The 27,790-nt window shown below is 43.2% G+C and overlaps 2 protein-coding genes across 10 annotated transcripts in view; both read right to left on the bottom strand.

Annotated features, from left to right (window-relative positions):
- LOC139376048 (solute carrier organic anion transporter family member 5A1-like) overlaps positions 1-3,520 on the bottom strand; it is a 34,639-nt gene extending 31,119 nt beyond the window's left edge. Inside the window, exons 1-2 of one of the 2 annotated variants that reach the window (XM_071118177.1) lie at positions 3,348-3,520; positions 107-1,488 (exon numbers count right to left, since the gene is read on the bottom strand). In XM_071118177.1, the coding sequence (XP_070974278.1) occupies positions 107-1,073 (967 nt within the window). In that variant the 5' untranslated portion in view covers positions 1,074-1,488; positions 3,348-3,520. Of the gene's footprint in view, positions 1-106; positions 1,489-1,983; positions 2,148-3,347 lie in introns of those variants that run through there. The other variant, XM_071118178.1, reaches the window with a different exon arrangement.
- Positions 3,521-7,161: 3,641 nt separating this feature from the next.
- LOC139376046 (nuclear receptor coactivator 2-like) overlaps positions 7,162-27,790 on the bottom strand; it is a 49,651-nt gene continuing 29,022 nt past the window's right edge. For 3 of the 8 annotated variants that reach the window (XM_071118172.1, XM_071118171.1, XM_071118174.1), the window contains 12 exons: positions 23,878-25,195; positions 22,556-22,775; positions 22,006-22,206; positions 21,619-21,801; positions 21,286-21,409; positions 19,927-20,095; positions 18,988-19,254; positions 15,101-15,175; positions 14,342-14,831; positions 11,952-12,135; positions 11,015-11,219; positions 7,162-8,141 (listed from right to left, as the gene is read on the bottom strand). In XM_071118172.1, coding sequence (XP_070974273.1) covers positions 8,130-8,141; positions 11,015-11,219; positions 11,952-12,135; positions 14,342-14,831; positions 15,101-15,175; positions 18,988-19,254; positions 19,927-20,095; positions 21,286-21,409; positions 21,619-21,801; positions 22,006-22,206; positions 22,556-22,775; positions 23,878-25,195 — 3,448 coding nt within the window. In that variant the 3' untranslated portion in view covers positions 7,162-8,129. Of the gene's footprint in view, positions 8,142-11,014; positions 11,220-11,951; positions 12,136-14,341; positions 14,832-15,100; positions 15,179-18,987; positions 19,255-19,926; positions 20,096-21,285; positions 21,410-21,618; positions 21,802-22,005; positions 22,207-22,555; positions 22,776-23,877; positions 25,196-27,790 lie in introns of all 8 variants that reach the window. The other 5 variants (XM_071118169.1, XM_071118168.1, XM_071118175.1 and 2 more) reach the window with 4 other exon arrangements.

The raw sequence follows: 27,790 nt of genomic DNA, 5'->3' as shown, positions 1-27,790 counted from the left end.
TACATATTTGCTAGCTGAGCTACCCTCCTTATGTCATAGTAGTATATTAACTTTGGTTGTAATCTTCACATCTTTCAAACCCCATGACAGACACACAGTTACTTACCAAGATAAAGTGAGGCGTTCTCTTTCTTGACGTTGTCGTCCAGGTAGGTGGGTCCCAGGGTGTAGATGGGTGTCGACCCCATACCCACCAGGATCTGTGCTATGATGAATAGGGCCACGTACAGGTTGTGTTCATTACCCTCTTGGTCTCTGGGGCAGGAGGACAAATCCAGGAAGTCCTTGCCACTGCCGTTGTGGTTCATACACAGGCCTTCATTGCCCCGTGATGAGTTCACCTCCAGGATTTGGTAAGGAGGGGAGATGAAGTGAGGCAAGGAGAAGAGTGCTGCTCCGACAGCTATAAACACTGCACCCACGGCCAACCATCTGGGCCTTTGCCCTCGGCCTCCGAAGTAACTGATGAAGACCACCACCAGCAGACTGCCTATGTCAAAGCAGCTGACGAGCAGACCAGACTCAGAGCTCCGGAGGCTGTACCTCTTCTCTATGGTGGTGATGACACTGCTAAGGTAGCCAGACACCATCAGTGACTGGATAAATGTCAGGTAGCACATGCAGCATAAAAAACAGCGAGAGTCTTCGAGAATAACACTCATGTATTTCCTAGTGGGTAAACGCATCAGGGGTAGTCTTGAGGCATTTTTACGCCTGGGTTTGCTGACCTGTGTCTCTGTGTTAAATGAAAGACTCATCCCCACCACACTAGACCTGGAAGGGGAATGGTTAACATTAGTCCTGGTGGGCGATTCAGGTAAAGGTTGGTTCAGGTTGATCCTCTGTGGGAGTTGGATGAATTCAGTACTCTTCTCCTCTGTTATTGACACCTGTTGCTGCAAAGACTTGGTCAACAAGGCTTTGCTATGCTGGCCTGAGTCATTTAGAGTGGGCAAACTTTTGGACTTGAAGTCACTCCCAGCAGGGTACTGATTTTGACTCAATAACTCATGATCCATTTGAAGGTGTTCTGACAGTTCATTCCCTGTCTCTTTGTGGTCACCGGAAGCCATTGTGTTTTGTGGTTGTTGAGCTGGCTGGATTTACAAGTGTAGGTTTAAAAGTCCAATCACTGCATTTCTGACACTATAATATACACATTTCATCCAGTAAAAAAAAAAGATTCAGGCTGCAAGTCAGGCCCAATAAAATTGAGAAAATATGGCCATATGGTTTCTGCATTGGCTTATCAGTGTTGCTGCCTCTGTTTATCTCGCAAACACTTGTGCTCTGCCAGCATGTGATTCTGAGCTCGAGGCCGCTAGTTTCGTTGACTCTCACGCCTTCAGCTAGCAAGATTTGCTGCAGGATCTCACCATCACTACTTGGCAGGTGGTGGAGGATGTTGGTGTTTTGAGTCAAGCAGAAAGAAAATGGCAGACATGGGCAGATGACACAGTGGTGTTGACATGGTTCCCTTGGAATCACCTTCAATTAAGAAAAAAAAAAAAAGGTAAATTTCACACATATTGAATGTTTTCACCTACCTCCATACACTAGTTAGATGTCATCATTGTCATAAACTATATAGGGTTAGGGTTCCCACACTGCCATTTTTTTCATGTTTTACAGCACTTGTGTACAGAGGACAATAAACCACCTGTTCTAATTAGCCATCAAAGCGTCTCTGAAGATCGATGAGTAACGAAAGGAGAATGCCAGAATAGTGTTGTAAATGAAACCGTATATAGCAAATGTATATTTTGCATTTGTGAAATGATTTTGATGTGAAAGTATGTTTCCAAAACCATATCGCAAGTGAGGATCATTGAAGTTTATAAACGTTAAAACAGAGTTTCGGGATTGTAGTTCACATGGAGCCAGATTAGCTCCAACAGATAATGTGATTTAACCAAAAAATGTTTTGTATCGATTACTGAGAGTTACAGGTTAGGTACTGTTTGGTGTAGCAGATACACCAACCTTAACTTGGCGATACCATCGTTGTTCTCGATTAGGCCAAACATGCATCTTCTAAAATGTTACAGGTGGTGCGTTTGAATTTAGAAAATGCTCGGTTAAAGTAATTGTTTTGCTCCATGAAGTAATCCAACAATGTGTACGCCGCCATCTTGTCAATTTTAAATATTGAGTGAGTTCTATTACGCTGGCACCGGTTGAACCGGGCAATGGCCCGTAACATCATTGGGCGAAAGAGGAGAGGCGCGCCCTTCTCAAATCAAACAGTAAAATCTGCACCAATCGGACATGTTGTCAACAAGGCAGCATGGTGCATCATCCAGAAACATACATTTTCATTGGGAAGGAAGATATAAAGCGTTTTATATCAAAAGCAATCATTTCTGGGTGTGAAAAGGCATGCTTACATCGCTTTTGTTTTGAGTCCTCCGTGGGGAGGAGTTTGGTTCGGGTGAAAAGTGATTTGCATTAGTTTTGGAACTGAGCAGACTCTCGGCGTGAGCCAGAGCGGGGCACCTGGCTCACGCCGAGAGTCTGCTCAGTTTCAAAACTAATGCAAATCACTTTTCACCCGAACCAAACTCCTCCCCACGGGGTAACCCGGGCCAGATAGACTAAATCTCTCATTCGTAGAGACAGGTGGGTCCACCCCAAAGTGCGGCATGTCTAAATAGAACGAGAAAATATTTGAAAGACAAGATAGCAGCGTACACATTGTAGGGTTTATTTATTGAACAAAACAATAATTTTTACTTCAATTATTTTTACTTGAATAATGGAGAATTTTCTAAATTCAAACACCACCTGCAACTGGACGTTTAAGATAACGTTACATGTTTGGCCAAATCGAGAACGAAGATAACTAGCATCGCCAAGTTAAGGTTGGTCGAAAATGATCTGTTACACCAAACAGTAGGTAACCTGTAACTCCCGGTAATGCATAGCACAAATATTTCTTAAATCACATTATCTGGTGTAACAATCTGTAGCTATAGCCAGCTGTGGTCGATGCGTCCAGCTGAGAACCCAAAGCAGGGGAAGCTGTAAACCCTTGGCTTCTCCAGAGGCAACGTTAACGAGTAGCTAGGTACTGTAACTACCAGTATCTAGACATGACAACGAACAAATTAAACCAGTCTTGACATTGAATACAAACGGACATGTTACTAAAAAATGGTGACTGGCTAGTTAGCAGAACCTGTTTTCAATCACAATCCCCAGAGTAGGCATAGCCTACCATTACGCGAACTAACCAAAAACCGCGGCTAGCTCTGGTGAACTGCTGATGATCTGCTGGTGGCAGGCTTGTAGCTCGCGTTGTAGTTATGAATGAAAACGTTTAACGTTGGCTAACACATTTTACTTACCAACCTGACGATTTTAAGCAATATCAGGGTCCTTAATTCCTACGAAAATCCCATTTGACGGCCGTTATCAAATTGCACCAGATAAAACCATCGTCATCCTATACCGTACGTTATAACCCTCTCACTGAAGAACATCTGAGATGTTTACCACAACCCAGGTTATAGGCTTCTGCAGCGTCCGACTGAGTGAGCCACCTTATTGGTTCGATTTTACTGGGGCGGAAGTGTCGTCGGGAGGGAGAGGGGGGAGTTGCCCCTAAAAACCGATCTAGAATCAGCTTATTGTACAAAGCCCAGTACTTGACCATACAGCTGTTAATGGTCACTGCAGATTTATGATCACTTGTCGGTTTGCTCCTGCATCTGGCACCTGCCAGTGATAACATCCTCTCAGTTCATGCGTGACTTTGTTGCATTCGGAAACATGTTCACTTCCTACAATTTAAAAAAAATACTGATATAGTAGCATTTACCAGCTTGCTTGATGGCAGGTCATTTCCAGTGGTGTAAATTAAAAATACTTGAAAGTAATACTTAGTTTTGTTGGGTATCTGTGCTTGGATGGCCCGTACATCACTGTGGTGATGTACAGTACCAGTCAAAAGTTTGGAGATGGCTACTCATTCAAGAGTTTTTCTTTATTTTTACTATTTTCTACGTTGTAGAATAATAGTGAAGACATCAACACTATGAAATAACACATGGAATCATGTAGTAACCAAAAAAGTGTTTTAAAAAATCTAAATATATTTTAGATGAGATTCTTCAAAGTCGCCACCCTTTGCCTTGATGACAGCTTTGCACACTCTTGGCATTCTCTCAACCAGCTTCATGAGGTAGTCACCTGGAATGCATCTCAATTAACAGGTGTGCCTTGTTAAAAGTTCATTTGTGGAATTTCATTCCTTCTTAATGCGTTTGAGCCAATCATTTGTGACAAGGTAGGGTTGGTATACAGAAGACAGCCCTATTTGGTAAAAGACCAAGTACATATTATGTTAAGAACAGCTCAAATCAGCAAAGAGAAATGACAGTCCATCATTACTTTAAGACATGAAGGTCAGTCAATACAGAAAAATTCAAGAACTTTGAAAGTTTCTTAAACTGCAGTCGCAAAAACCGTCAAGCGCTATGATGAAACTGGCTCTCATGAGGACTGCCAAAGGAAAGGAAGACCCAGAGTTACCTCTAATGAATTTACCCTCTGCAGTAGATACCAGCCTCAGAAATCGGCAATTAACTGCACCTCAGATGCAGCCCAAATAAATGTATGGTCAAATTGCTGCAAAGAAACCACACCAATAAGAAGAGACTTGCTTGGGCCAAGAAACACGAGCAATGGACATTAGACTGGTGGAAATCTGTCCTTTGGTCTGATGAGTCCAAATTTTTGGTTCCAACCACCGTGTCTTTGTGAGACGCAGAGTAGGTGAACGGATGATCTCTGCATGTGTGGTTCCCACCGTGAAGGTGGTGTGATGGTACTTTGCTGGTGACACTGTCAGCGATTTATTTAGAATTCAAGGCACACTTAACCAGCATGCATACCACAGCATTCTGCAGCGATACGCCATCCCATCTAGTTTGCGCTTAGTGGGACTATCATTTGTTTTCACCAGGACAATGACCCAAAACACACCTCCAGCCTGTGTAAGGGCTATTTGGCCAATAAGGAGAGTGATGCATCAATGACCTGGCCTCCACAATCACCCGACTTTAACCCAATTGGGATGGTTTTGGATGAGTTGGAGTGCAGAGTGAAGGAAAAGCAGCCAACAAGTGCTCAGCATGTGGGATCTCCGTCAAGACTGTTGAAGCATTCCAGGTGACTACCTCATGAAGCTGGTTAAGAGAATGCCATGAGTGTTCAGTGTGGCTACTTTGAAAAATATTTTGATTTCTTTAACACTTTTTTGGTTTCATAGTGAAGACAAACTATTTTCTACAATGTAGAAAAGTTAAAATAAAGAAAAAACATTGAGGTGTCCAAACTTGACTTGTACTGTATGTCAAACACAAATAAATGTATTCATTCAAGATCTATGATAACCTTAAATTGGGGTAGTATTTCAACCGTTGTTTGGGAAATATTAAACTTGTCAAACTTTACATTAAGTTGCAACGATACCATGTAACACATGCACAGTATCTTACAGTTAGTTGTACGTTTGGCTAACTGATTTGATCATTTGTTCAGTCTTATTACGATACAGTTTTATGTGGTTTCTTGTGCAACTGAATAATTACATTCTGGAAACCTTCATTAAATGATTACCAAAACTGTCAACCATGTGTCTTTTATGGGACAGTGACATGAATTGTAGACCAAGTCAATCAGTAATTACACGTCAATCAACAATAAAAAATAATTTATTTACAATGCATAAATCATAAATTAGCAAGCGGCATTGGCAAAAGCAATATTAGTCAACAGCTTGCATAAGGTGTAAATAAAACTTTTTACATAAATGCTCCCACTCTGGATAAACATTGATGCAGGTGAACAGTGATATTTAATATGAACATCACACCTCGAAAAACATCTCTGAACTGCAACACTGAGCTTTCTACACAAAAACTCATGTTTTACAATATTGCTTTGATTTACCATTGTTTACATACTCATCTTAGTCAAAATATGAAACCATTGTACAAATAATAATAATTAAACCCACTTATCACAAATAAAATGTGGGGGAAAGAAAAATCTGAAAAACAACTGAAAAAAACAGGGGTGTAGTAGTCTAACCATAGCACAAGTCTGCATCTGAAATTGCACCCTATTCCCTATATAGTGCCCTAGAGGCCCTGCTCAAAAGTAGTGCACTATATATAGTTAATATGGTGCCACTTCAGATACGGCCACTGAGTAACAATGCACTCTTCAGTATTGTCACTTCACTATACATATATGATACAACTTTCAACTTCACAGCAATACACATGACAGAAAAACAGATCTAAGGCATTATGCTAGGTCTTTAGCATGTTAAGGTACTTGAATGTAATATTTACCAATTGATAAAATAAAACTATAAATTAATAACACATTTTACAACAAAGAAAAGTCTTGATCAGTCAGAACTGAAGAAAAAAAGCAATTAAATTCAACCAAACTTTGTGAGTTATATTTGTATGCAAACTCTTTCCTTAAAACTTATCATGATTGCCAAAATGCATGCCTTAAAAAAGTCTGTTAACACAGTAACACTTCATGGCTTCAGTTTATTTTAAAAGGTAGTAATAACATCTTTGGATTTGCAATGAGAGCAGTGCATCATTCTATAAGTTGTTATTTTTTATATATATATATATATATATATATATATATATTTATTTATTTCAGAGCATCCTAATCTTCAAACTTTGCCCAACTCTTTAATAATGCCTTGTTTAGGAAAATGTTTAATTAATTGGGAGAAATTGGCCATCACAAACAATTAGAAATATCCTTTGCATCGTCAGAGTGACATCATAATAACCAGTGCAAAGCTACAAAATAGATATTTTCTGGCCACACATTTTTAAACGCATGATTGTGTGAGCCCAACGTCATTTCAGTGTTTGCAGACAATTTGGAATTTTCACATTTTACAAAAAAAAAATAGAAATTCTATGAGTTCATATTTGCTATGTGTTTACAGACGATAAACAAAAATGGGAATAGTACAGGAATATGGCTTGAAAAATACATATTACCTGTTCATTTTACACTTCCAGCTTTTTTTTAATAGGGCAGCACACAAAATCAGCAGAGTCAGAGCACCCTAAAGTATTCAGTTATGCCTGTTGGTAGGTCTGTCCATTCCTTTCATTGTGATGAGGTCGAGGTGAAGTGCAAGGAAAAATCCTTACGCAAATTGTTTGAAACCCTGATAAACAGTCCTTTGTTAGTTAATCCAACACAAACGGTATGACTGTGAAGTCATATTTCAGTGGTCGTAACACCAGGCTAGAGAAAAAAAACCAACATCTTAATTAATTAATCTATACTGTAATATATACAAACTATGAACATTCACCTTCATACATATCGCAGCAGGGTGATTCATTTGACAATTTCATCTGAAATTACAGGACCTAAAATATGTAATTCAAATAGACACAATAAGGTACCATTAAGGGATACTTGTTAAGAAACTTAACACTTGCCCCCTTTTTACAGTTTCATACAAAGAAAGTTTCTCAAGTTTAAAAACTATAAATACCTGTAAAACATTTATTTTAAACCTTTCAAGTGACTACTTTAGTCAGGCTTTTACAATGTAACCATTCAACATCATTGTATAGTTTATGCTCTTCAAACCATTTATAATATCACTTATTTATTTTTTTAAATCATGTGATATAATTTTGTCTCACACCTGTGCATATAAAGAAACAATCAGACAAAGAAAATATTGTTATTAAGAAAATACCTAAAAGAGTAAAGAGAGCATTTTCAGAGTTGAGCCATAGTCTGCGTTCTATCCCCTGAAATGAATACATTTATCTGACCAGATGCCTGCTGACAGGATCAGTTTTGCTTCTATATTGTGTGAGTATGAGTCCATTATATATATACATACACATATATACGTGTGTGTGTGTGTGTGCGTGCAAGTGACTGTGTGTGTGTCTGTGTCTGCGTGTAGCCTATTTGGGAAGGACCAAAGTCACACTAAGGTGAATGCGGTTGGTTGGTTCAGGGAGAACTGCAGGAGCTCCTTGATTGGTTGGATGCCAGTGTTTTCATTGGGTGGTGACCTTTTGTAAACCGTGTTGTCCAACAATAGACCGGGGTCAGCAATAGTTCTGAAAAAGAAAATGTTTCTTTGATTTAAACAAGGCAACATTTCAGTTGATTACTATACTGCCCCCCTTAGGCCAATCAGTGTAATATTGTAAATGCCAGATCTCTATGGCAAGACACATCATTCACCCATTGGGCCAGTGGTGTCAGATATCACATCTAACTAATATAGGACCGGACGGAGACAGATCCAGTCTCTCACCCGATTTCATTGTGGGGGACAAAAGGAAAGAATTGAGTGAAATACGACTGACAACATTCTAAAGAGACACGGGATTATAAGGACATGGGAAGAAGGCCCTCAATGACAAATCGGTGCGGTCTGTTTTGATGTGTAAACGTTTTTAAATACACTAATCCCTAATGTTGGGCAGACAACAACAGAAGATGAAACGTTACTCACTGGAGTTGCGTCACCTTGTGTTAACATGTCAATTCCAGCCAACTGGTCTAGAATGATGCTATTCCTTCGTCTCAAGACATTATCATGATTCACCTGTGGTAGTAGGAACACCCAAAGACTTGTTTGATGTTCCACTACATCACCACACTACGGCTGCCTCCCAAACGGCACCCTATTCCTTATACAGTGCCTTTGGAAAGAAACTCAGACCGCTTGACTTTTTCCACATTTTGTTTCGTTACAGCTTTATTCTAAAATTGATTAAATAAAACAATTTCCTCAGCAATACACCATGTGCAGAAAAACTAATTCTGATTAGCTGGGCCCTGGCTCCCAAGTGCCCTCCCAGGCCAACCCTGCCCAGTCGTGTGAAATCCATAGATAAGGGCCTAATTAATTATTTCTATTGACTGACTGACTTCCTTACAGGAACTGTAACTGAGTAAATCTTTGAAAATGTTGCATGTTGCATTTATATTTTTGTTCAGTGTATTTCCTGTTACCAAGTCATTTACGGTTTATACATCTTTAGTTTTTCCATGTGGACCAATTTATCTGTGAAATATTTATTTTTATTTTACCCCCTTTTTCTCCCCAATTTGTTAGTATCCAATTGTTAGTAATTACTATCTTGTCTCATCGCTACAACTCCCCTACGGGCTCGGGAGAGACAAAGGTCAAAAGCCATGCGTCCTCCGAAACACAACCCAACCAAGCCGCACTGCTTCTTAACACAGCGCGCATCCAACCCGGAAGCCAGCTGCACCAATGTGTCGGAGGAAACACCGTGCACCTGGCGCCTGGTTAGCGTGCACTGCGCCCGGCCCACCACAGGAGTCGCTAGTGCGCGATGAGACAAGGATCTCCCTGCCGGCCTAACCCGGACGAAGCTAGGCCAATTGTATGTCGCCCCACGGACCTCCGGTCGCGGCCGGCTGCGACAGAGCCTGGGCTCGAACCCAGAATCTCTGGTGGCACAGCTAGCACTGCGATGCAGTGCCTTAGACCACTGCGCCCGGCCTTCCACAGGAGTCGCTAGTGCGCGATGAGACAATGATATCCCTGCCGGCCTAACCCGGACGAAGCTAGGCCAATTGTGCGTCGCCCCATGGACCTCCCGGTCGCGGCCGGCTGCGACAGAGCCTGGGCTCGAACCCAGAAGCTCTGGTGGCACAGCGCCTTAGACCACTGCGCCACCTGGGAGGCCCAGGCACAGTCAACTTGTGTATGTAAACTTCTGACCCACTGGAATTGTGATACAGTGAATTATAAGTGAAATAATCTGTCTGTAAACAATTGTTGGAAAAATGACTTCTGTCATGCAAAGTAGATATCCTAACCGACTTCCCAAAACTATAGTTTATTAATAAGACATTTGTGGAGTGGTTGATAACGAGTTTTAATGACTCAAACCTAAGTGTATGTATGTATGTAAACTTCCGACTTCAACTGTATATGTATATTTTTGTTTAGGGACAATTATACAATGTTTTTATTAAATATATTATTTCAGATGGAAAGTTGAAAGCTTCCGAAGTTTTGAATAGAAAAGGCCATTCAAGATAGTCAAAAGCCTTTTGGCATCAACAGCCATTATTGATAAATCTGTATATCTTTGTTGTTGTTGTTTATTGTATTAAACTGACGTTCTTGTTTGTGTCTATTTTTAATAATTCCTGTTTGATTGATGTGTATCAAGTCTTGTAAGTTTTGTTATCATTTTGTCACAATTTATTAAACTTATGGGTTTATAATCAGCAGGGGACTACAGATTTTCCTGGTTTTAATATAATTGAAATAACTTTTTGATACATGGAACTAGGAAGCACTGAGTTGAGTGACGTGTGTTGTCATTTGTGTAAATAGGGGGTGCTACTTTGTCTCAAAATGTTGAATAGATTTCTATGGGAAAGCCATTTCTGGTGCTTTTCTCTGTGCAAATGTTATAACAGTATCTAATATTTCTTCTTGAGTAATCTCTGTTTTTAGTGATACTTTTTCTGTTGATAACTGAGAGCTTTTGAGTCTAAGAAGGCTATAGGATCCATCCAAATGTTTAATTTGGATTCATATACATTTTCATTGAAGATTTTTAAATTGTCAAAATCGCGCTGTTTCTAAATAGAGTTTGTATCTTTTAAAATTCTAACTGGTTTAGCATGTATTTGTTTTGTGAGAGGTGAGAGATATTTTACTGCTTTATTTGTCATTAAGTAGTATTCTTTATTGGAGTTTAACCTGTAGTTGTTGGCTCTCTTCAAAAGTAAAATATCTTAGTTATGAAATTGTATTTTCCTTCTTTAGCTTGTAAAGATTTTTTATTGGCTTTTTCTAAGATGGTGTTCTTTTTTTCTTTCATTTTAATTTCTAAATCAGATTTAACTTTAGTTTCTCTAAAAGTACCTCTAAATGATAAAGAGAAACTAAAGTACACAAAGGAGTGGGTGGAACTTGAACTGGACACACACACACCTGCTCAGGGTCCATGGAAGACAGGCTTCCTGTAGGCATGGTCATCTGGCCTGCTGAGACTTGGTTCATGTTGTTCATGCTGCCGTTGGAGGCCATGGGGACACCCTGTATGTTCATGTTCAGGTTTGCGTTTGTGCCGGTGTACATTCCACCATTAGACTGTTGAGGCATGTACTGCTGAGCTTGAGACTGTTGTGTGAACATGCTGAAACAGAGCATGGAAATCAAAAGGTACATGTTCAATCACAGATTTGACCACAGGTTGATAAAAATCTGTATCATGAGAGCATACTGGATACATCCTACAGACAGTGTAGATTCATGCAGAATCAAAACATAAAAGTCTATGATCATAACCATGACAACTAAATACAAAGGTTAGCAGTAGGGTTGCAAAATTCTGGTTTTCCAGAAAACCTGGATGAAGAATTACAGATTTCTGTTAATTTCCTCCTGATTCAGAGAATCCTCCAACCAGGACTTCCTGGAAACCCTTTCCGAAGTTACTTGAATTTTGCAACCAAAAGGCTTCTTAACAGCTTCTACTCCCAAGCCATAAGACTCCTGAACAGCTAATCAAATGACTACCCAGACTATTTGCATTGCCCCCCCCCTTTTACACTGCTGCTACTCTCTGGTCATTATCTATGCATACTTATTTTAACGCTTTAGCTCCCGAGTGGCGCAGCGTTCTAACTCACTGCATCTCAGTGCTTGAGGCGTCACTACAGTATCACATCACATCCGGCCGGGATTGGGAGTCCCATAGGGCGGTGCACATTTGGCCCAGCATCGTTTGGGTTTGACCGGGGAAGGCAGTCATTGTAAATAAGAATTTGTTCTTAACTGACTTGCCTAGTTAAATAAAGGTTAAATAAACATTTGACACGTGATAAAATTAGATTTTGATCCAGGTAGAGTTGCCAGTCAGTCTCACCTGTTTCCTGACATGTTGCCTTGAGGCCAGCCGTTCATCTCAGAGGAGGGCTGGTAGGAGGAGTTGGCCTGGGCCTGCTGCTGCATAATGGGGCTCTGGGCGTGATTCATGCGGGGGGACATGAGGGGGCTCTGGGGGGTGGTGGCTCCTGTGAAGCCTGCGTCCTGCTGCTGCTGGTTTATACCTGACAGGACCAGGGAGGAGACATTTGTTATCAGTACTGAGGGGTGGAGAGTACAGTAGATGTTACCTAAGCATTCATTTCATTGTCAAGATAAGATTGCTTGAATGCCAGTCTGTTTTTTCCACCATTCCAACTCCTTGTCATTCATCGTCATGCCATGTTTGGCTTGAAAATAACAGAAATGGAATTGCCAAAAACACAAATAGGGACCAGGCTTAAGATAAGCTATGTGTTGTAGTTGACTACTGCAGATATGTTAATGAAGAATCAGAAATACATGAAGAGCCAAAGTAAAGTACATGCAGTTGGTCAAAAATGTGGCACAATCAAGTCTATACAGTCACATGAATGGGTAAGAGAAGATGAAAAATATGAAAATTCTACAGCTCAGCCACTACCAACATCTATGTGAACACCAACATGAAGCAATCTGATAATGCTATTAGTAATTCATATCCCTGTATCATATGTAATGGATTGTTTTGACTAACATGACAGAAGCAATGAGTTAATACTATGGATCACAAGTACTCTGATATCTTTAGGTAGATATACCTGTGAGATTACATGAGGCATACACTACCAGTCAAAAGTTTTAGAATACCTACTCAGTCGAGGGTTTTTCGTTATTTTGACTTTTAGGCATTGCAGATTGTGCAATAGTGAAGACATCAAAACTATGAAATAACACATATGGAATCATGTAGTAAACAATAAAGTGTTAAATCAAAATATATTTCTATTTGAGATTCTTCAAATAGCCACCCGTTACACTACCTTGATGACAGCTTTGCACACTCTTGGCATTCTCTCAACCAGCTTCACCTGGAATGCTTTTCCAACAGTCTTGAAGGAGTTCCCACATATGCTGAGCACTTGTTGGCTGCTTTTCCTTCACTCTGCGGTCCAACTCATCCGAAACCATCTCAATTTGGTTGAGGTTGGGGGATTGTGGAGGCCAGGTCATCTGATGCAGCACTCCATCTCTCTCCTTATTGGTCAAATAGCCATTACACAGCCTGGAGGTGTGTTGGGTCATTGTCCTGTTGAAAAACAAATGATTGTCCCACTAAGCGCAAACCAGATGGGATGGCGTATCGCTGCAGAATGCTGTGGTAGCCATGCTGGTTAAGTGTGCCTTGAATTCTAAATCAATCACAGATAATGTCACCAGCAAAGCACCATCACACCTCCTCCTCCATACTTCATGGTGGGAAATACACATGTGGAGAGATCATCCGTTCACCTAGACATGGTGGTTGGTGCCAAAAATCTCAAATTTGGACTTTAGACCTTTCCACCGGTCTAATGTCCATTGCTTGTGTTTCTTGGCCCAAGCAAGTCTCTTCTTCATATTGGTGTCCTTTAGTAGTGGTGTCTTTTCAGCAATTCAACCATTAAGCAATTCCTGAGGCTGGTAACTGTAATGAACTTATCCTCTGCAGCAGAGGTGACTCTGGGTTTTCCATTCCTGTGGTGGTCCTCATGAGAGCCAGTTTCATCATAGCGCTTGATGGTTTTTGCGACTGCACTTGAAGAAACTTTCAAAGTTCCTGACATTTTCCGTATTGACCGACCTTCATGTCTTAAAGTAATGATGGACTGTCATTTCTCTCTGCTTATTTGAGCTGTTCTTGCCATAATATGGACTTGGTCTTTTACCAAATAGGGCTATGTATATGCCCCCTACCTTGTCACAACACAACTGATTGGCTCAAATGCATTAAGAAGGAAAGAAATTCCACAAATTAACTTTTAAGGCACAATTGAAATGCATTCCAGGTGGCTACCTCATGAAGCTGGTTGAGAGAATGCCAAGAGTGTGCAAAACTGTCAAGGCAAAGAGTGGCTATTTGAAGAATCTAAAATATAAAACTTTTTTGGTTCCTCCATGATTCCATGTGTGTCATTTCATAGTTTTAATGTCTTCACTATCATTCTACAATGTAGAAAATAGTAAAAATTAAAGAAAAACGCCTGAATGAGTAGGTGTTCTAAAAGGTTTGACCAGTAGTGTACTATTTCATTTGGCAGCTGTTCAGCTAAACCACCATGGAGTATGTATGAGAAACAAATACCACTACAGTCATGCAACCACCAAATTAAACCCACGTATGATTAAAATGATTATCAATTGAAATTAAACCAAAGCTGTGACAGGAAGCCACACAGCGAGGTGACCGGGCAGCATTATATTACAGTATACCTGAGCTGGGAAACTGGAAGGCACGGTGTTGCTGCATTTGTGGATTCACTACGGCTCCAAACTGGCCACCTACGTTTCCCATCATCCCTTGCTGGTTAGCTAGACTCATCTGGGAGGAGCCATGCGAGATTGGGGAGGAGTGGAGAGGGGAGAGGAGCTGCTGAGCCCCAGGGAGACCAGGGGACAGCGGGGGGAAGGGGCTGGTGGAGGGTGGCGGAGACGTAAGACCAGTACCGTAGCTGGCCGGGTAGGGGAACTGCTGGGGGTTTGCCTGGGGGATCCGAGGGTTGGTGCCCATGGAACCGGGGGGCATGCCAGGGGACTGTGAGGGCTCCACTGCTCCAGCCGCTGAAGCCATGTTGGGGGGGGCGATGAGGCCCTGGGCCCGCATCAGCATGGCTCTCTGGTGGACGTGCTGCTGGCGCTGGCGCAGGATGTTACTCAGGTACTCCCTCTGTCTCTGGGCCAACATCTGAGCATTCAGGGTTCCCTAGGAGGACAGACAGACAAGACACATTTAGACTTTAGGCATTAGAGTGCAGCCCAATGGAACCCTATTCCCTATAAAGTGCATTACTTTTGAACAGAGCCCTATAGGTCCTGGTCAAAAGTAGTACACTATATAGGGAATAGGGTGCTGCCAAAAGAAGTACACTATATTTAAATTTTATTTATAGGGAATAGGGTGCCATTAAGGATGCAAACTCACACACGCATGGAGCTGTAATAATAATGATCTGCTACAGTATTCTGACTAACCTGGTTGGGTACACTGGGTCTGAGAGGTAGGTTCATGTTGGACACACCCATCTGGTTCATCATTGGCTGACGATTCTGCTGAGGAAATAAAAAATAAAAACATTTTTGTTGTTGAATTTAACCTTAAACGTGTTAATTACATAGCCCTTGACATTCTATTAGACCCATTACTTGGTGAATTCCAAAGACATTTATGATACTGCACTTTATTGATAATGTAATAAAATCTCGCTACGACCTCTGAAGAGCGATCAAATAGCCAGTGTCAATACAGGACTAAGATGGATCCTACTATGCCAGCTCTGATGCATGTCAGATGTGGCAGGGCTTGCAAACTATCACGAATTACAAAGGGAAACCCAGCCACGAGGTGCCCAGTGACGCGAGCCTACCAGATGAGTTAAATGCCTTCTATGCTCGCTTTGAGGCAAGCAACACTGAACCATGCATGAGAGCAATAGCTGTTCCGGACGACTGTGTGATCTCACTCTCTGTAGCCAATGTATTGGTATTTTCTATTTTATTAGGATCCCCATTAGCTGTTGCAAAAGCAGCAGCTACTCTTCCTGGGGTCCACATAAAACATAATACGGAACATCATTAGACAAGAACAGCTCAAGGACAGAACTACATACATTTAAAAAAAAAGGCACACGTAGCCTACATATCAATGCATACACAAACTCTAAGTCAAATGTGAGTGAGCCCTTTAAACAGGTTAAAGGAAAATCCACCCTAAAACACTAATTCCTTTCATTTACAGTGTTAAACAAATGTTTCATTTTGGCGTTATAAGGTTGGTGGGAACCTGGAAAATCGTTGTGGAAATGTGTTGCAGCTCAAGTCAACTACAAAATACACAATGCAATGCTCTCTATCTATGGGCTATCTAGGCAGGTAGAAAGCAAACATAGCTACACACAGTAATACCAAAGACAATATCAGCATGTAACATAGCTAGGTATCTGTAAAATCACCTAAACAAAATGCACTATCAATTTAGGAGTCTACAATCTTGCCATGTTCAACCTAACGCTCAACCTAACATTCGAAACGACAGATACTTAAGGGGATGGGAAATGTTGCCCATGCTACATCAATGGGCCACACGGTGTATTCTGGGCGATTCTGGGAATCAAAATGTAGAACCAGGAACAGATATAGCCCTTGGTTCACCTCAGACCTGACTGCCCTTGATCAGCACAAAAACATCCTGTGGCGTACTGCATAAGCATCGAATAGCCCCCGCGATATGCAAATTTTCATGGAAGTCAGGAACCAATATACTCAGTTAGGAAAGCTAAGGCAAGCTTTTTCAAACAGAAATTTGCACCCTGTACCACAAACTCCATAAAGTTCTGGTCTGGGACACTGTAAAGTCCATGGAGAATAAGAGCACGTCCTCCCAGCTGCCCACTGCACTGAGGCTAGGAAACACTGTCACCACCGATAAATCCACGATAATTGAGAATTTCAGTAAGCTTTTATCTACGGCTGGCCATGCTTTCCACCTGGCTACCCCTTCCCCGGCCAACAGCCCTGCGCCCCCCTCAGCAACTTTCCCAAGCCTTCCCCATTTCTCCTTCACCCAAATCCAGATAGCTGATGTTCTGAAAGAGCTGAAAATCTGGATCCCTACAAATCAGCCGGGCTAGACAATCTGGACCCTCTCTTTCTAAAATTATCCGCCGCAATTGTTGCAATCCTCTTCAAAGGGGAGACACTCTTGACCCAAAATGTTAGACACACACACATCCTACCCTGCCTTTCTAAGGCCTTTGAATGCCAACAGATCACTGACCATTACGAATCTCATCGTACCTTCTCCGCTATGCAATCTGGTTTCAGAGCTGGTCATGGGTGCACTTCAGCCACGCTCAAGGTCCTAAACAATATCATAACCGGCATCGATAAGAGACAATGTGCAGCTGTATTCATCGACCTGGCCAAGGCTTTCAACTCTGTCAATCACCAGATTCTTATCCGCAGACTCAACAGCCTTGGCTTCTCAAATGACTGCCTCGCCTGGTTCACCAACTACTTCTCAGACAGAGTTCAGTGTGTCAAATCAGAGGGCCTGTTGTCCGGACCTCTGGCAGTCTCTAATTGGGTGCCACAGGGTTCAATTCTCGGGCCAACTCTTTTCTCTGTATACATCAATGATGTCGCTCTTGCTGCTGGTGATTCTCTGATCCACCTCTACGCAGATGACACCATTCTGTATACTTCTGGCCCTTCTTTGGACACTGTTAACAAACCCCCAGACGAACTTCAATGCCATACAACTCTCCTTCCGTGGCCTCCAACTGCTCTTAAATGCAAGTAAAATTAAACGCATGCTCTTCAACTGATCGCTGCCCGCACCTTTCCGCCTGTCCAGCATCACTACTCTGGATGGTTCTGACTTAGAATGTGGCCAACTACAAATACCTAGGTGTCTCACATTAAGCATCCCCAATCCAAAATTAAATCTAGAATCAGCTTCCTATTTCACAACAAAGCATCCTTCACTCATGCTGCCAAACATACCCTCGTAAAACTGACTATCCTACCGATCGTTGACTTCGGTGATGTCATTTACAAAATAGCCTCCAACACACTACTTAGCAAATTGGATGCAGTCTATCACAGTGCCATCCGTTTTGTCGCCAAAGCCCCATATACTACCCACCACTGCGACCTGTATGCTCTCGTCAGCTGGCCCTCGCTTCATATTTGTCGCCAAACCTACTGGCTCCAGGTCATCTATAAAAATCTTTGCTAGGTAAAGCCCCGCCTTATCTCAGCTCACTGGTCACCATAGCAGCACCCACCCGAAGCACACACTCCAGCAGGTATATTTCACTTGTCACCCCCAAAGCCAATTCCTTCTTTGGCCGCCTTTCCTTCCAGTTCTATGCTGCCAATGACTGGAACGAATTGCAAAAAAATCAATGAAGCTGGAGACTCATATCTCCCTCTCTAAGTTCCAGCTGTCAGAGCAACTCACAGATCACTGCACCTGTACATAGCCCATCCAAATACCTCATCCCCATACTTATTTATTCTTCGCTCCTTTGCACCCCAATATCTCTACTTGCAAATTCATCTTCTGCACATCTATCACTCCAGTGTTCAATTGCTAAGTTGTAATTATTTTGCCACTATGGCCTATTTACTGCCTTACCTCCCTTATCTTACCTCATTTGCACACACTGTATATAGACGTTTCTATTGTGTTATTGAATGCATGTTTATTTATTCCATGTGTAACTCTGTTTTTTGTGTCGAACTGCTTTGCTTTATCTTGGCCAGGTCGCAGTTGTAAAGGAGAACTTGTTCTCAACTGGCCTACCTGGTTAAATAGAGGTGAAATAAATAAAATAAAAATAACATTTGATTTGTGTCATTGCTATAAAATAGTTTAGCAATTTCTCAAACTCTCCAGCAGGTGGCAGTAGAATCCTCAGAGTTTACTGCAGAAACTGAGTAGACAATTAACAGTTAATTTCAGATGTCCAGTTCAGTTTGCAATGTTCTTAAATGTCCAGTCCCTTTATGATTTTGACAAGGGAGGGGGACAAGGTTGTTCAATTATCGATGTCAATACTGCAAACTACTCATTCCAAATACCATTTCAAGCTTTAGCTTATCAATTGTCCTTTTCAGGTCAGGACTTCTATATGCCCTATGATTTACATTGAGGGCTCTAGGGGTGGTGTGTCTGATTTTGAAAGAGGCAAGTTTGTATATTGTGCCTTAGGTCTAATATGTAAACTTTGTAAAGCATTTATCATTTCAAACATAATTTCAAGCTTTTTAAACGTTTCTTTGCAGATGAAGAAATTCATTAGGATAGGGCCTATATTATTAACAGTGAGGGCTCCAGGGATGGTGTGTTGCCCTACCAGCTGTCCCTGTAGTCGATGCTGCAGCTGCAGCCTCAGGTTGTTGGGTTGGGCAGGCACCGGGCCTCCTGGTCGGGCAGGGAGTCGGAGCATGGGGTACCCCATCCGCTGGCCCATCTGACCGGGCATACCATGGAAGCCAGGGTCCTGCTGGGTCATGTAGTTGCCCTGTGCCATGCTACCAGCATGGGGGTACTGGCTATACATGGGTGGCTTCCTCATGGGTGACTCCTGATTGGCATACTGCTCCTGCGCCACTGGCTGGCCCTACAGAGATCAAACCAAGTAAGAAATTGAGTCACATAGCAGGACATTTAAAAAAAAGCTACTGTAGGTCAGTGTTCATTTGGCTGTCTTCCTTCCGTTAATAAGCAATGGCTTGCTAACTAGTCAGTTAATTTAATTTGAGATTTTGTAGTTTCTACACCAACTTCCTTAATATCTCAATCCATTCAAATGACAGAACCCACAGCAACATACAAATTCCCTGTAGACCTTAGGGGACAGCTAACTACAGTACAGCAGTCAGTGAATTACAGTACTAGAGTAAGGCCTCAAGGGAAAATGAGCTGAGTCCAGCTGCCTGCAAAAGGCTTGTTGGCCTAGGCCATAGAGTTGGATAGAGGGCACACTTGGCCCAAAGCCTGTGTTAGCATGGACAGCGCCATTGAGGGCGTACACCATTTTGAAGTTGCCATTGCAAAGATAGATGAGCTTTCTAGTACAGGGTTTCCCAAACTCAGTCCTGAGCCCGCGCCAGTAAACATTTTGGTTTATGCCCTAGCCGATTCAAATAATCAAAACTTGAATCACCTGCATAGTGCTAGGGGGAAAAAAATATAAACGTGCCCCCAGAGGGGCTTCAGGACCAAGTTTGGGAAACCCTGCTCAAGTACATATCTGTGGACTGCGCATATTAGAGTGGCTAATAGAGATTACCTGACTAATCAGAGTGGGGATTCCCAGGGCGCGGTCAATCTCCTCCAGGCCGTCAAAGTCTTTCAGCACTGAATAGAGCTGGCTGAGCAGGGCATCCCCGTCCGAAGGCCCCTCCCCAGGCCGCAAGGGAGAACACAGCACCTCATCCTGGGAGTTACCGTAAGCCTGTCTGTGGGGAACATGACGTTTCATCACATTAAGGTCATTTAGCAGACGCTCTGATCCAGACAAGGTTCAGTAGGAAAATACAATCACATATCACAGTTATTGTAAGTAGACCCTCACGAGGTAGCCCCTATCAGTAGAATCGGTGCGAGTGTGGGTTTTAAATGCAAGAACACAACACAAGGTCTGAGGTTAGAGGTCAAAGATCCGACTGGAAAGGGCCGTTTGGCTAAGGAGATCACCACGGTGAATCATCTGCTTCTTATCATACACACACCATCACGTGCATACCATACCACTGTCATTTTCACTCACTCAACAGCCCCTGACTGAAGTTGTTGGAGCATGTGTCGATACTGATAGGATTGAAGGAAAGGGGGGTGCTGCTCTCGGATCAGCTTTATACATTAAAATATTTCCTTAACATTACAATTATTTCACAATACGGACGACGGATCAGCGCCTAGAGAGATATCACCTATTGAGGTGTTTTTTTTACCCAATAAAAATGCATAAAATCACAGATTTGGCACATCATTGCGCACGTTAGGCTACACATCTTGAAATATGTTGAGACACATTACAGAACGTAGCCCACAAGTAGCAAAATATAATGCAACTGATTGAACATGAAATGTATTTCAATATGACTGAAAATAGGCCTCTTACTGTTTATATTTTAATGCAGACATCTCAGTTTTAATTTAAAGCATATTTTTTATACAGTATGTTGTTTGTTTGTCAATTGCAAAGACATTGGCATCTTTGTATTTGTAGTCAACTTTGTTCTAAAGTTATCGGTGGTCACAGAGATGGATAAAGCATGTGATTTTATGTTTAGCAGAGATCTGCATATAAAGTGATGTGGGAGGTAAAAAAAAAAGCACCCATTGATGCACTTCTACGAGTGGTCTGAGGCCGGCGTTACATTACAAGCTTTTGAGTGCAACATTAATAACAATGGTTTTGGGAAACAGCTTGGAGATTTAACGATGCTCCTACTAAGATTCTAACGATGAACTTAGCCTTAAGATGCTTTTAGTAACCTGGGCCCAGAGTAGGTTCAGACAGTTAGTTTCATCCCAAATGGTACCCGATATAGTGCACTACTTTTCAAACGAGTGTGTCAGACAGCAGAGAGGTGTATTGTACGGTCACTGAGAGAAGGGGTCTGTACGGTGTGTAGCTAGTTACCGGTTCTGGTTCCCATAAGGCCTGTGATCCACTGACATCATGCGGTCAGGCCACGGGGCTGTCTGATTGGGCAGTGCCTGCTGTCCTGGGTAGGGAGGACCAGCCATCTCCATATCGGATTGCACTGTTCAACAGACATTATGAAAAGACTCAGAATAACTTCAATTATGGGCTTCATATGGCTCTAGATGGATACAGAGACAATAGAGACGTTTGTGTGTTTGGAGAAACGGCGGCAAGTTGTGAATGTGTGCGTGGAAAAATAAGGGCAAGGTGTGCGTGGAAAAACGGGCAAAGTGTGTGTGGCGAAAGGTGGGCAGCACCAGCACCTACCGTTTCCCATCATCTGCATTGGGACCATCTGTCTGGGTCCAGGCTGCTGGTTGCTGGGCCTCATAGGGACTCCAGCTGAGATGTTGGGCACCATGCGACCATCAGGCCCCATTCTCTGCTGCAGAGCCTGGCCCATTGGCCCCTGAGGACCCCAACCCTGCTGCATGCTAGCCTGGGGCAAGCCTGGGACAGGGGGAAAGAAGTGATCCTGGCTCAGCTTACAAACACTGAAACTGGACCCTACGGTCCCTGGCCAAAATTAGTGCACTATATAGGGAATAGGGTGCCATTTGGGACTGATCCTATATCTAATAACACAGAGCACATCTCTTAAATTTGCACTAGACATTTTGATGGTAATGCTTAATGAATTTTTAGACGACTCACCTGGGTTGCCCATGTTAGCCTGGTTCTGCAACATTCCGTGGTTTCCCATCATGGCTTGCTGCTGCATGACAGAGTAGGGGCTGCTGTTCCTGGGAGGGAAGGGTCGGGGAGAACCATGGGCAGACATGTTGGACTGATCCAGGGACATACTGCGGACAGGGGGCCGTTGGCCTAGCTGACCCATCCTGGGACCATTGAAGTCTGGGAGCACAAGACAGAAAAAGTTACACAATCATCTTACTAAACGATACTGGCTTGACCAAACAATCTTTTCCCCAAAAGTGGGACAAAGTAGGTAGAAGTTGCCCCTAACTAACTGCTGACGCCGGGTCAGATATTCTTTATGATGAAGATTATTAAGATTTGGGGAGGGTAAGCTGATCTCAGATCTGTGGTTAAGGGCTACTACCATCTCATGCTACTTGGTGTGCTTCCCAAATGGCACCCTATTCTCTATAGAGTGTACTACTTTGACCAGGGCCCATAGGGAAGAGGGTGCCATTTGGGATGCAACCTAGAACAGATAAGAGCAGGGGTGTGGTCAACTCACGTCCTGGGCCCATGCCTGGGAAGGCCTTCTGCTGTGTGTTGGTGCCCGTGGGACTGCTGTTGTTCTCTGTCATCTGCAGGATGTCGTTGATGATGGACTGCTTGTCTACGTTGGTGGGCAGAGACACGGGTCTGGACTGCTGCTGGTGGTGCTGGCCTGAGAAGAGCTGCTGCTGCTGGCGACACTGCAGATCATCCAAGATGTCTTCCAGCGCACTAGACTGCATGCACACACACAGAAAGACGCAGACAAGTCTTATATGCATTAGAGTAGACTTCAGGACCAGACATGAGTAGGATAGTAGAATGTGGGAGACAGTGTCCATGAGCATTTAGAACATCTGACTACTATGTACATAATAATATATAGATATTATGGAACATATTTTCTAGTGCAGGAAAACACAATGCTCCACATTCAAATGAAATTTTTTTTTGATTGCCTTCCAATCAACAAAACCAGTGCATAGCTAGCCTAGGCTAATTACTGTACCCATCATCACTGAGAATGAGCTACATTTTTCATTTAAATATGATAGCAGAGAGAAAGAGTGAGAGAGAAAGAGGCCTACAGACGGGAATGGAATCTTCCTGCTCAGGCCATTTCATACAGGCAGGCCAATGAATAGAGGGGAGGATATAAATAGCAAGCTGAACTAATGAGGTCATGTATGATGTAAGGCTGCTCTGCCCTCCGATCCGCACGGCTCCCAGCTCTACTCTGCCCTCCTCCCTGTGCACTGCACGTCTGCATGCCAGGGTGACCTGCTGTTGGTTAGTTCCTGTTCCACCTCCTCTCGGGCAGTGTCCCGATTCTCTAACAATCTCCCAAAGTGTGCACTTGCACACTTCCAGTCATGATCTAAAAATATTGGATTGCAGTTAACATTGGCTGAAGTGGAGTCTTCACCATTGTTAAAAATGGTGTGTACAAGTGCACCCTTTGGGAAAACTCACATATTGTGGCTATGCTAAAAGAGATCTGTGAATGTAGTGTATTTCAGGAAATTTAAAAAAAATATATATGGCATAAAACAATATGTTATCTTATGCTCAATATTCTCATCTGAGATGAATCTCTGTAGCTTCCCAAGAGGAAACGTGTAGCCTAACTTACAACTAAAGGCTGTAGTTTTTACCTCCCCATCCATCCACCCATCTCTTATCCCTTGAACACAGATTTACTACAACCTCTACCTCCTACTTCAGACTCTCGATCTTGTGTCCCTATTCCCTATAGCGCACCACCTTTGACCAGGACCCATAGGGTATAATTTGGGACGCAGCCAGTGTATCATGACCACACATTGTTGCTCTACTGACCTGGTCTGCCATGTTGTATCCCGGGTCGTGCTTCTCCGTCTTCACGTTGGCCAGCTTCATCTCTGTCCCGGGCTCCATCTTGATGCCTTTCTCCTGCATGGTGTTGTCATCCTTGTCCAGCAGGTAGCGCAGCAGCGCATTGTCCTTCTTCTTGGGGCTGATGGACTCCTGCTTAGTGGCCATCTCAGCCATGGTGGCAGCCATACTGTCTGGTCCTCCCTGGTCTTGCTGGCCCTGACCCAGCTCCTTCCCCGTGGCCTCAGCTGTCAGCTTGGCCAACTCCACCGGGGACGTGCTGTTCTGGAGGAGTCTATGGAGGATCTTGTGTTTCTCCTTCAGCGAGGTGGAGTGATTGTTCTGGCCACCTGGTCCCATCCCGGGATCCTTAGAGTTGGGCTCCCCTCCCCCAGGGGCCCCGTGGGGCGAGCAGGGCTCCATGTGCTCTGACTTGTTGGTGAGTAGCTGCAGGAGCTTGGTGTGGCCCTTACTGTTGAGGAGCCTGTTCTGGGCCTCGGTTAGCTCTCCTCCTGATCCTCCAAAAGGCTTGAGGGTGTCATCTTTCGACTTCCTCTGCTCCACGTTCTCCCTCTCCTCCCCGTCTGGCTGGGACTGCTCCCCGTACGCTCCAAACATCTCTATCTCTCTCTCAGACGTGCAGCTGCTGCGGTTGGCCAGCTGGCTGGAGTTGAGGTTGGGGTTACTAGTGCTGCTAGCTCCACCACTACCAGGGGGACTCTGCATCTGCAGCATGCTGCCTGGCTTCCTGTCAGGTGACCCTATGGACTGCCCCTGCTGGGAGACCCCGTGGCATTCGCTGAGGGCCTGAAGGGCGTTGAGGGAGCTGTTACCAGTGTAGACACTGTGGTTGTTCCCCACCCCTGTGCTGTTACACACCCCTAGTGGAGAGTGCAGGCTGCCCGTTGGGGAGAAGGGCCCTGTGGGAAGAACGTGGGGGCAACCCGCCACACTGGGGCTCTGGCGGTGGCGTGGGGACACCATGGTACCACCGCCACTTTGACCCCCCTGAGAGGTCACACTGGGGCTGCCCTGCGACGGGCTGTTCATCCCCATCTTGAGTGCATAGTTGCTGCTACCCCGAGGAGTGGGAGAACGGTTCATAGCCCCCTGGCATCTGTAACGTCCACCCATGGTGGCCATGTTGGTATTGCTGCCAACCATTGTGTCCTGTCCCCCCAACCCTGGGGACAGCCCATCCACACTGGGAGGAGTCAGTGAAGACACAGTGTTCATTGGCTGCTTCCCCATCCCCTGTCCCTGGGCAGACATGTCTGGGTTCATCCCACACATCGTCTGCTCCCTGGAAGAGGGCAAAACAAATAGACACACAGCTTTAGGGATGGAGATGGCACCCTATTACCTATATAGTGAAGTGATCACAGCCCTGGATGGAAATGGCACCCTATTACCTATATAGTGAAGTGATCACAGCCCTATGGGCCCTAGTCAGAAGTAGTGCACTATAAAGGAAATAGGGTGCCATTTGGAATGCAAACATACTTAAGGAAGCCGTTTTCAGTCATTCTGGCTAAACTATAGAAAAGCATAAAATGGCATTCACTGTCAACGTTCTCCTTTCACACAGTATTACTTCCATGACAGACACTGATAAAATATAATGTAGGCGAATAACTAAAGTTCCGTCCTATGAGACAGCGCAAACTCAAATGCCAGTGGAGTCTCCAGTCCACAGCTATAAAGCAGTATGCACCGAGCGGGCTTTAGCAGCTTCAGGCACAGTTAAAAACACAAAGGCGTCATTGTGCACAGCACTGAAGCAACATTATGAGTTTCAGAATTAGACAAGAAAGCGCTAAGTTTGCAGTTGATCCACTCATTCTCAACAACAGTCCTGTTATTGTTTCCTGTTCCTGTCGAGCTCTGCCCCAAGGCCGCCAGATAAACGGGTGAAACACTGGGGTTGCTTCCGAAATGGCACCCTATTTCCTTGATAGTGCCACTACTTCAGAGTGCACCTCACAGAGCTCTCGTCAAAAGCAGTGCACTATACAGGGAATAGGGTGCCATTTATTAGCTGTGGCAAGGGATGAACTGAGCCACCGTTGTGTGGATGCACCCATAGAAATAGAATCAGTAGAAAGGCCCAGGGTCCATGTCAATGGCTGCTGAGGCCCAAACATTGGGGGTTGAACTAGAGTGGGGGATGAACAAGAGAAGGGGTCGTCAACCTTCTCTTGCCCAGGGACCCCCTCCCAGGCAAACCAGTGACCCCAAACATACGTTAGCATTTTTATGTCATGACTTATCAGGTAAATGATAATTGCAAGGTAATCAACATTTTAAAAAGGAATAGATTTGGAAGATAATGTAGGGAGGGAAAAATAATGACACTAATTGTAAACAGTAATATTGCCTATTAGCTGGAAAAGTAATTCCAAACACATTTTCGCTAAGAGCAGCTGTTTAAACAAATGTTAGTCATTTGTCCAATTCAAGAAAGCTTACATACACTACCATTCAAGTTTGGGATCACTTAGAAATGTCCTTGTTTTTGAAAGAAAAGCACATTTTTGTCCATTAAAATAACATCAAAGGGATCAGAAATAAAGTGTAGACATTGTTAATGACAATTGTAGCTGGAAACGGCTGATTTTTAATGGAATATCTACATAGGTGTACAGAGGCCCATTACCAGCAACCATAACTCCTGTGTTCCAATGGCACGTTGTGTTAGCTAATCCAAGTTTATCATTTTAAAAGGCTAATTGATCATTAGAAAACCCTCCTGTTAGCACAGCTGAAAATGGTTGTTCTGAATAAGAAGCAATAAAACTGGCCTTTAGACTAGTTGAGTATCTGGAGCATCAGCAATTGTGGGTTCGATTACAGGCTCAAAATGGCTAGAAATAAAGAACTTTCTTCTGAAACTCATCAGTCTATTCTTGTTCTGAGAAATTAAGGCTATTCCATGAAAGAAATTGCCAAGAAACTGAAGATCCCGTGCAACGCTGTGTACACAGAACAGCGCAAACTGGCTATAACAAGAACAGAAAGAGGAGTCGGAGGCCCCGGTGTCCAACTGAGCAAGACGACAAGTACATTTGTGTGTTGAGTTTGAGAAACAGACGTCTCACAAGTCCTCAACTGGCAGCTTAATTAAATAGTACCCGCAAAACACCAGTCTCAACGTCAACAGTGAAGATGCGACTCTGGGATGCTGTCCTTTTAGGCAGCATTGCAAAGAAAAATCCATACTTCAGACATGCCAATAAAAAGAAAAGATTAAGATGGGCAAAAGAACACGGACACTGGACAGAGGAACTCTGCTTATAAGGACAGCATCCCGGAGTCACCTCTTCACTGTTGACATTGAGACGGGTGTTTCACGGGTACTATTTAATTAAGCTGCCAGTTGGACTTGGAGTCTTTTTTTATTTTTTACAGTAGTGCATGTCATATACTCCAGTGAGTGTAATTGACTACAGTTAGTGTTATTTGAACTACAGTTGAAGTCAGGCGTTTACATACACCTTAGACTAATATATTTAAACTCAGTTTTTCACAATACCTGACATTTAATCCTCGTAAAATTCCCTGTCTTGGGTCAGTTAGGATCACCACTTTACTTTAAGAATGTGAAATGTCAGAATAATAGTAGAGAGAATGATTTATTTCAGCTTTTGTTTCTTTCATCACATTCCCAGTGGGTCAGAAGTTTACATACACTCAATTAGTATTTGGTAGCATTGACTTTAAATTGTTGGGTGAAACATTAATGGGTAGCCTTCCACAAGCTTCCCACAATAAGTTGGGTGAATTTTGGCCCATTCCTCCTGAGAGCTGGTGTAATTGAGTCAGGTTTGTAGGCCTCCTTGCTCGCACATGCTTTTTCAGTTCTGCTCACAAATTTTCTATGGGATTGAGGTCAGGGTTT

Source organism: Oncorhynchus clarkii, chromosome 20, assembly GCF_045791955.1.
Source record: "Oncorhynchus clarkii lewisi isolate Uvic-CL-2024 chromosome 20, UVic_Ocla_1.0, whole genome shotgun sequence".
Classification (NCBI taxonomy): Eukaryota; Metazoa; Chordata; class Actinopteri; order Salmoniformes; family Salmonidae; genus Oncorhynchus; species Oncorhynchus clarkii.
The sequence above is the reverse complement of the archived record's forward strand: the minus strand, read 5'-3'. Positions and strand labels throughout refer to the sequence as shown.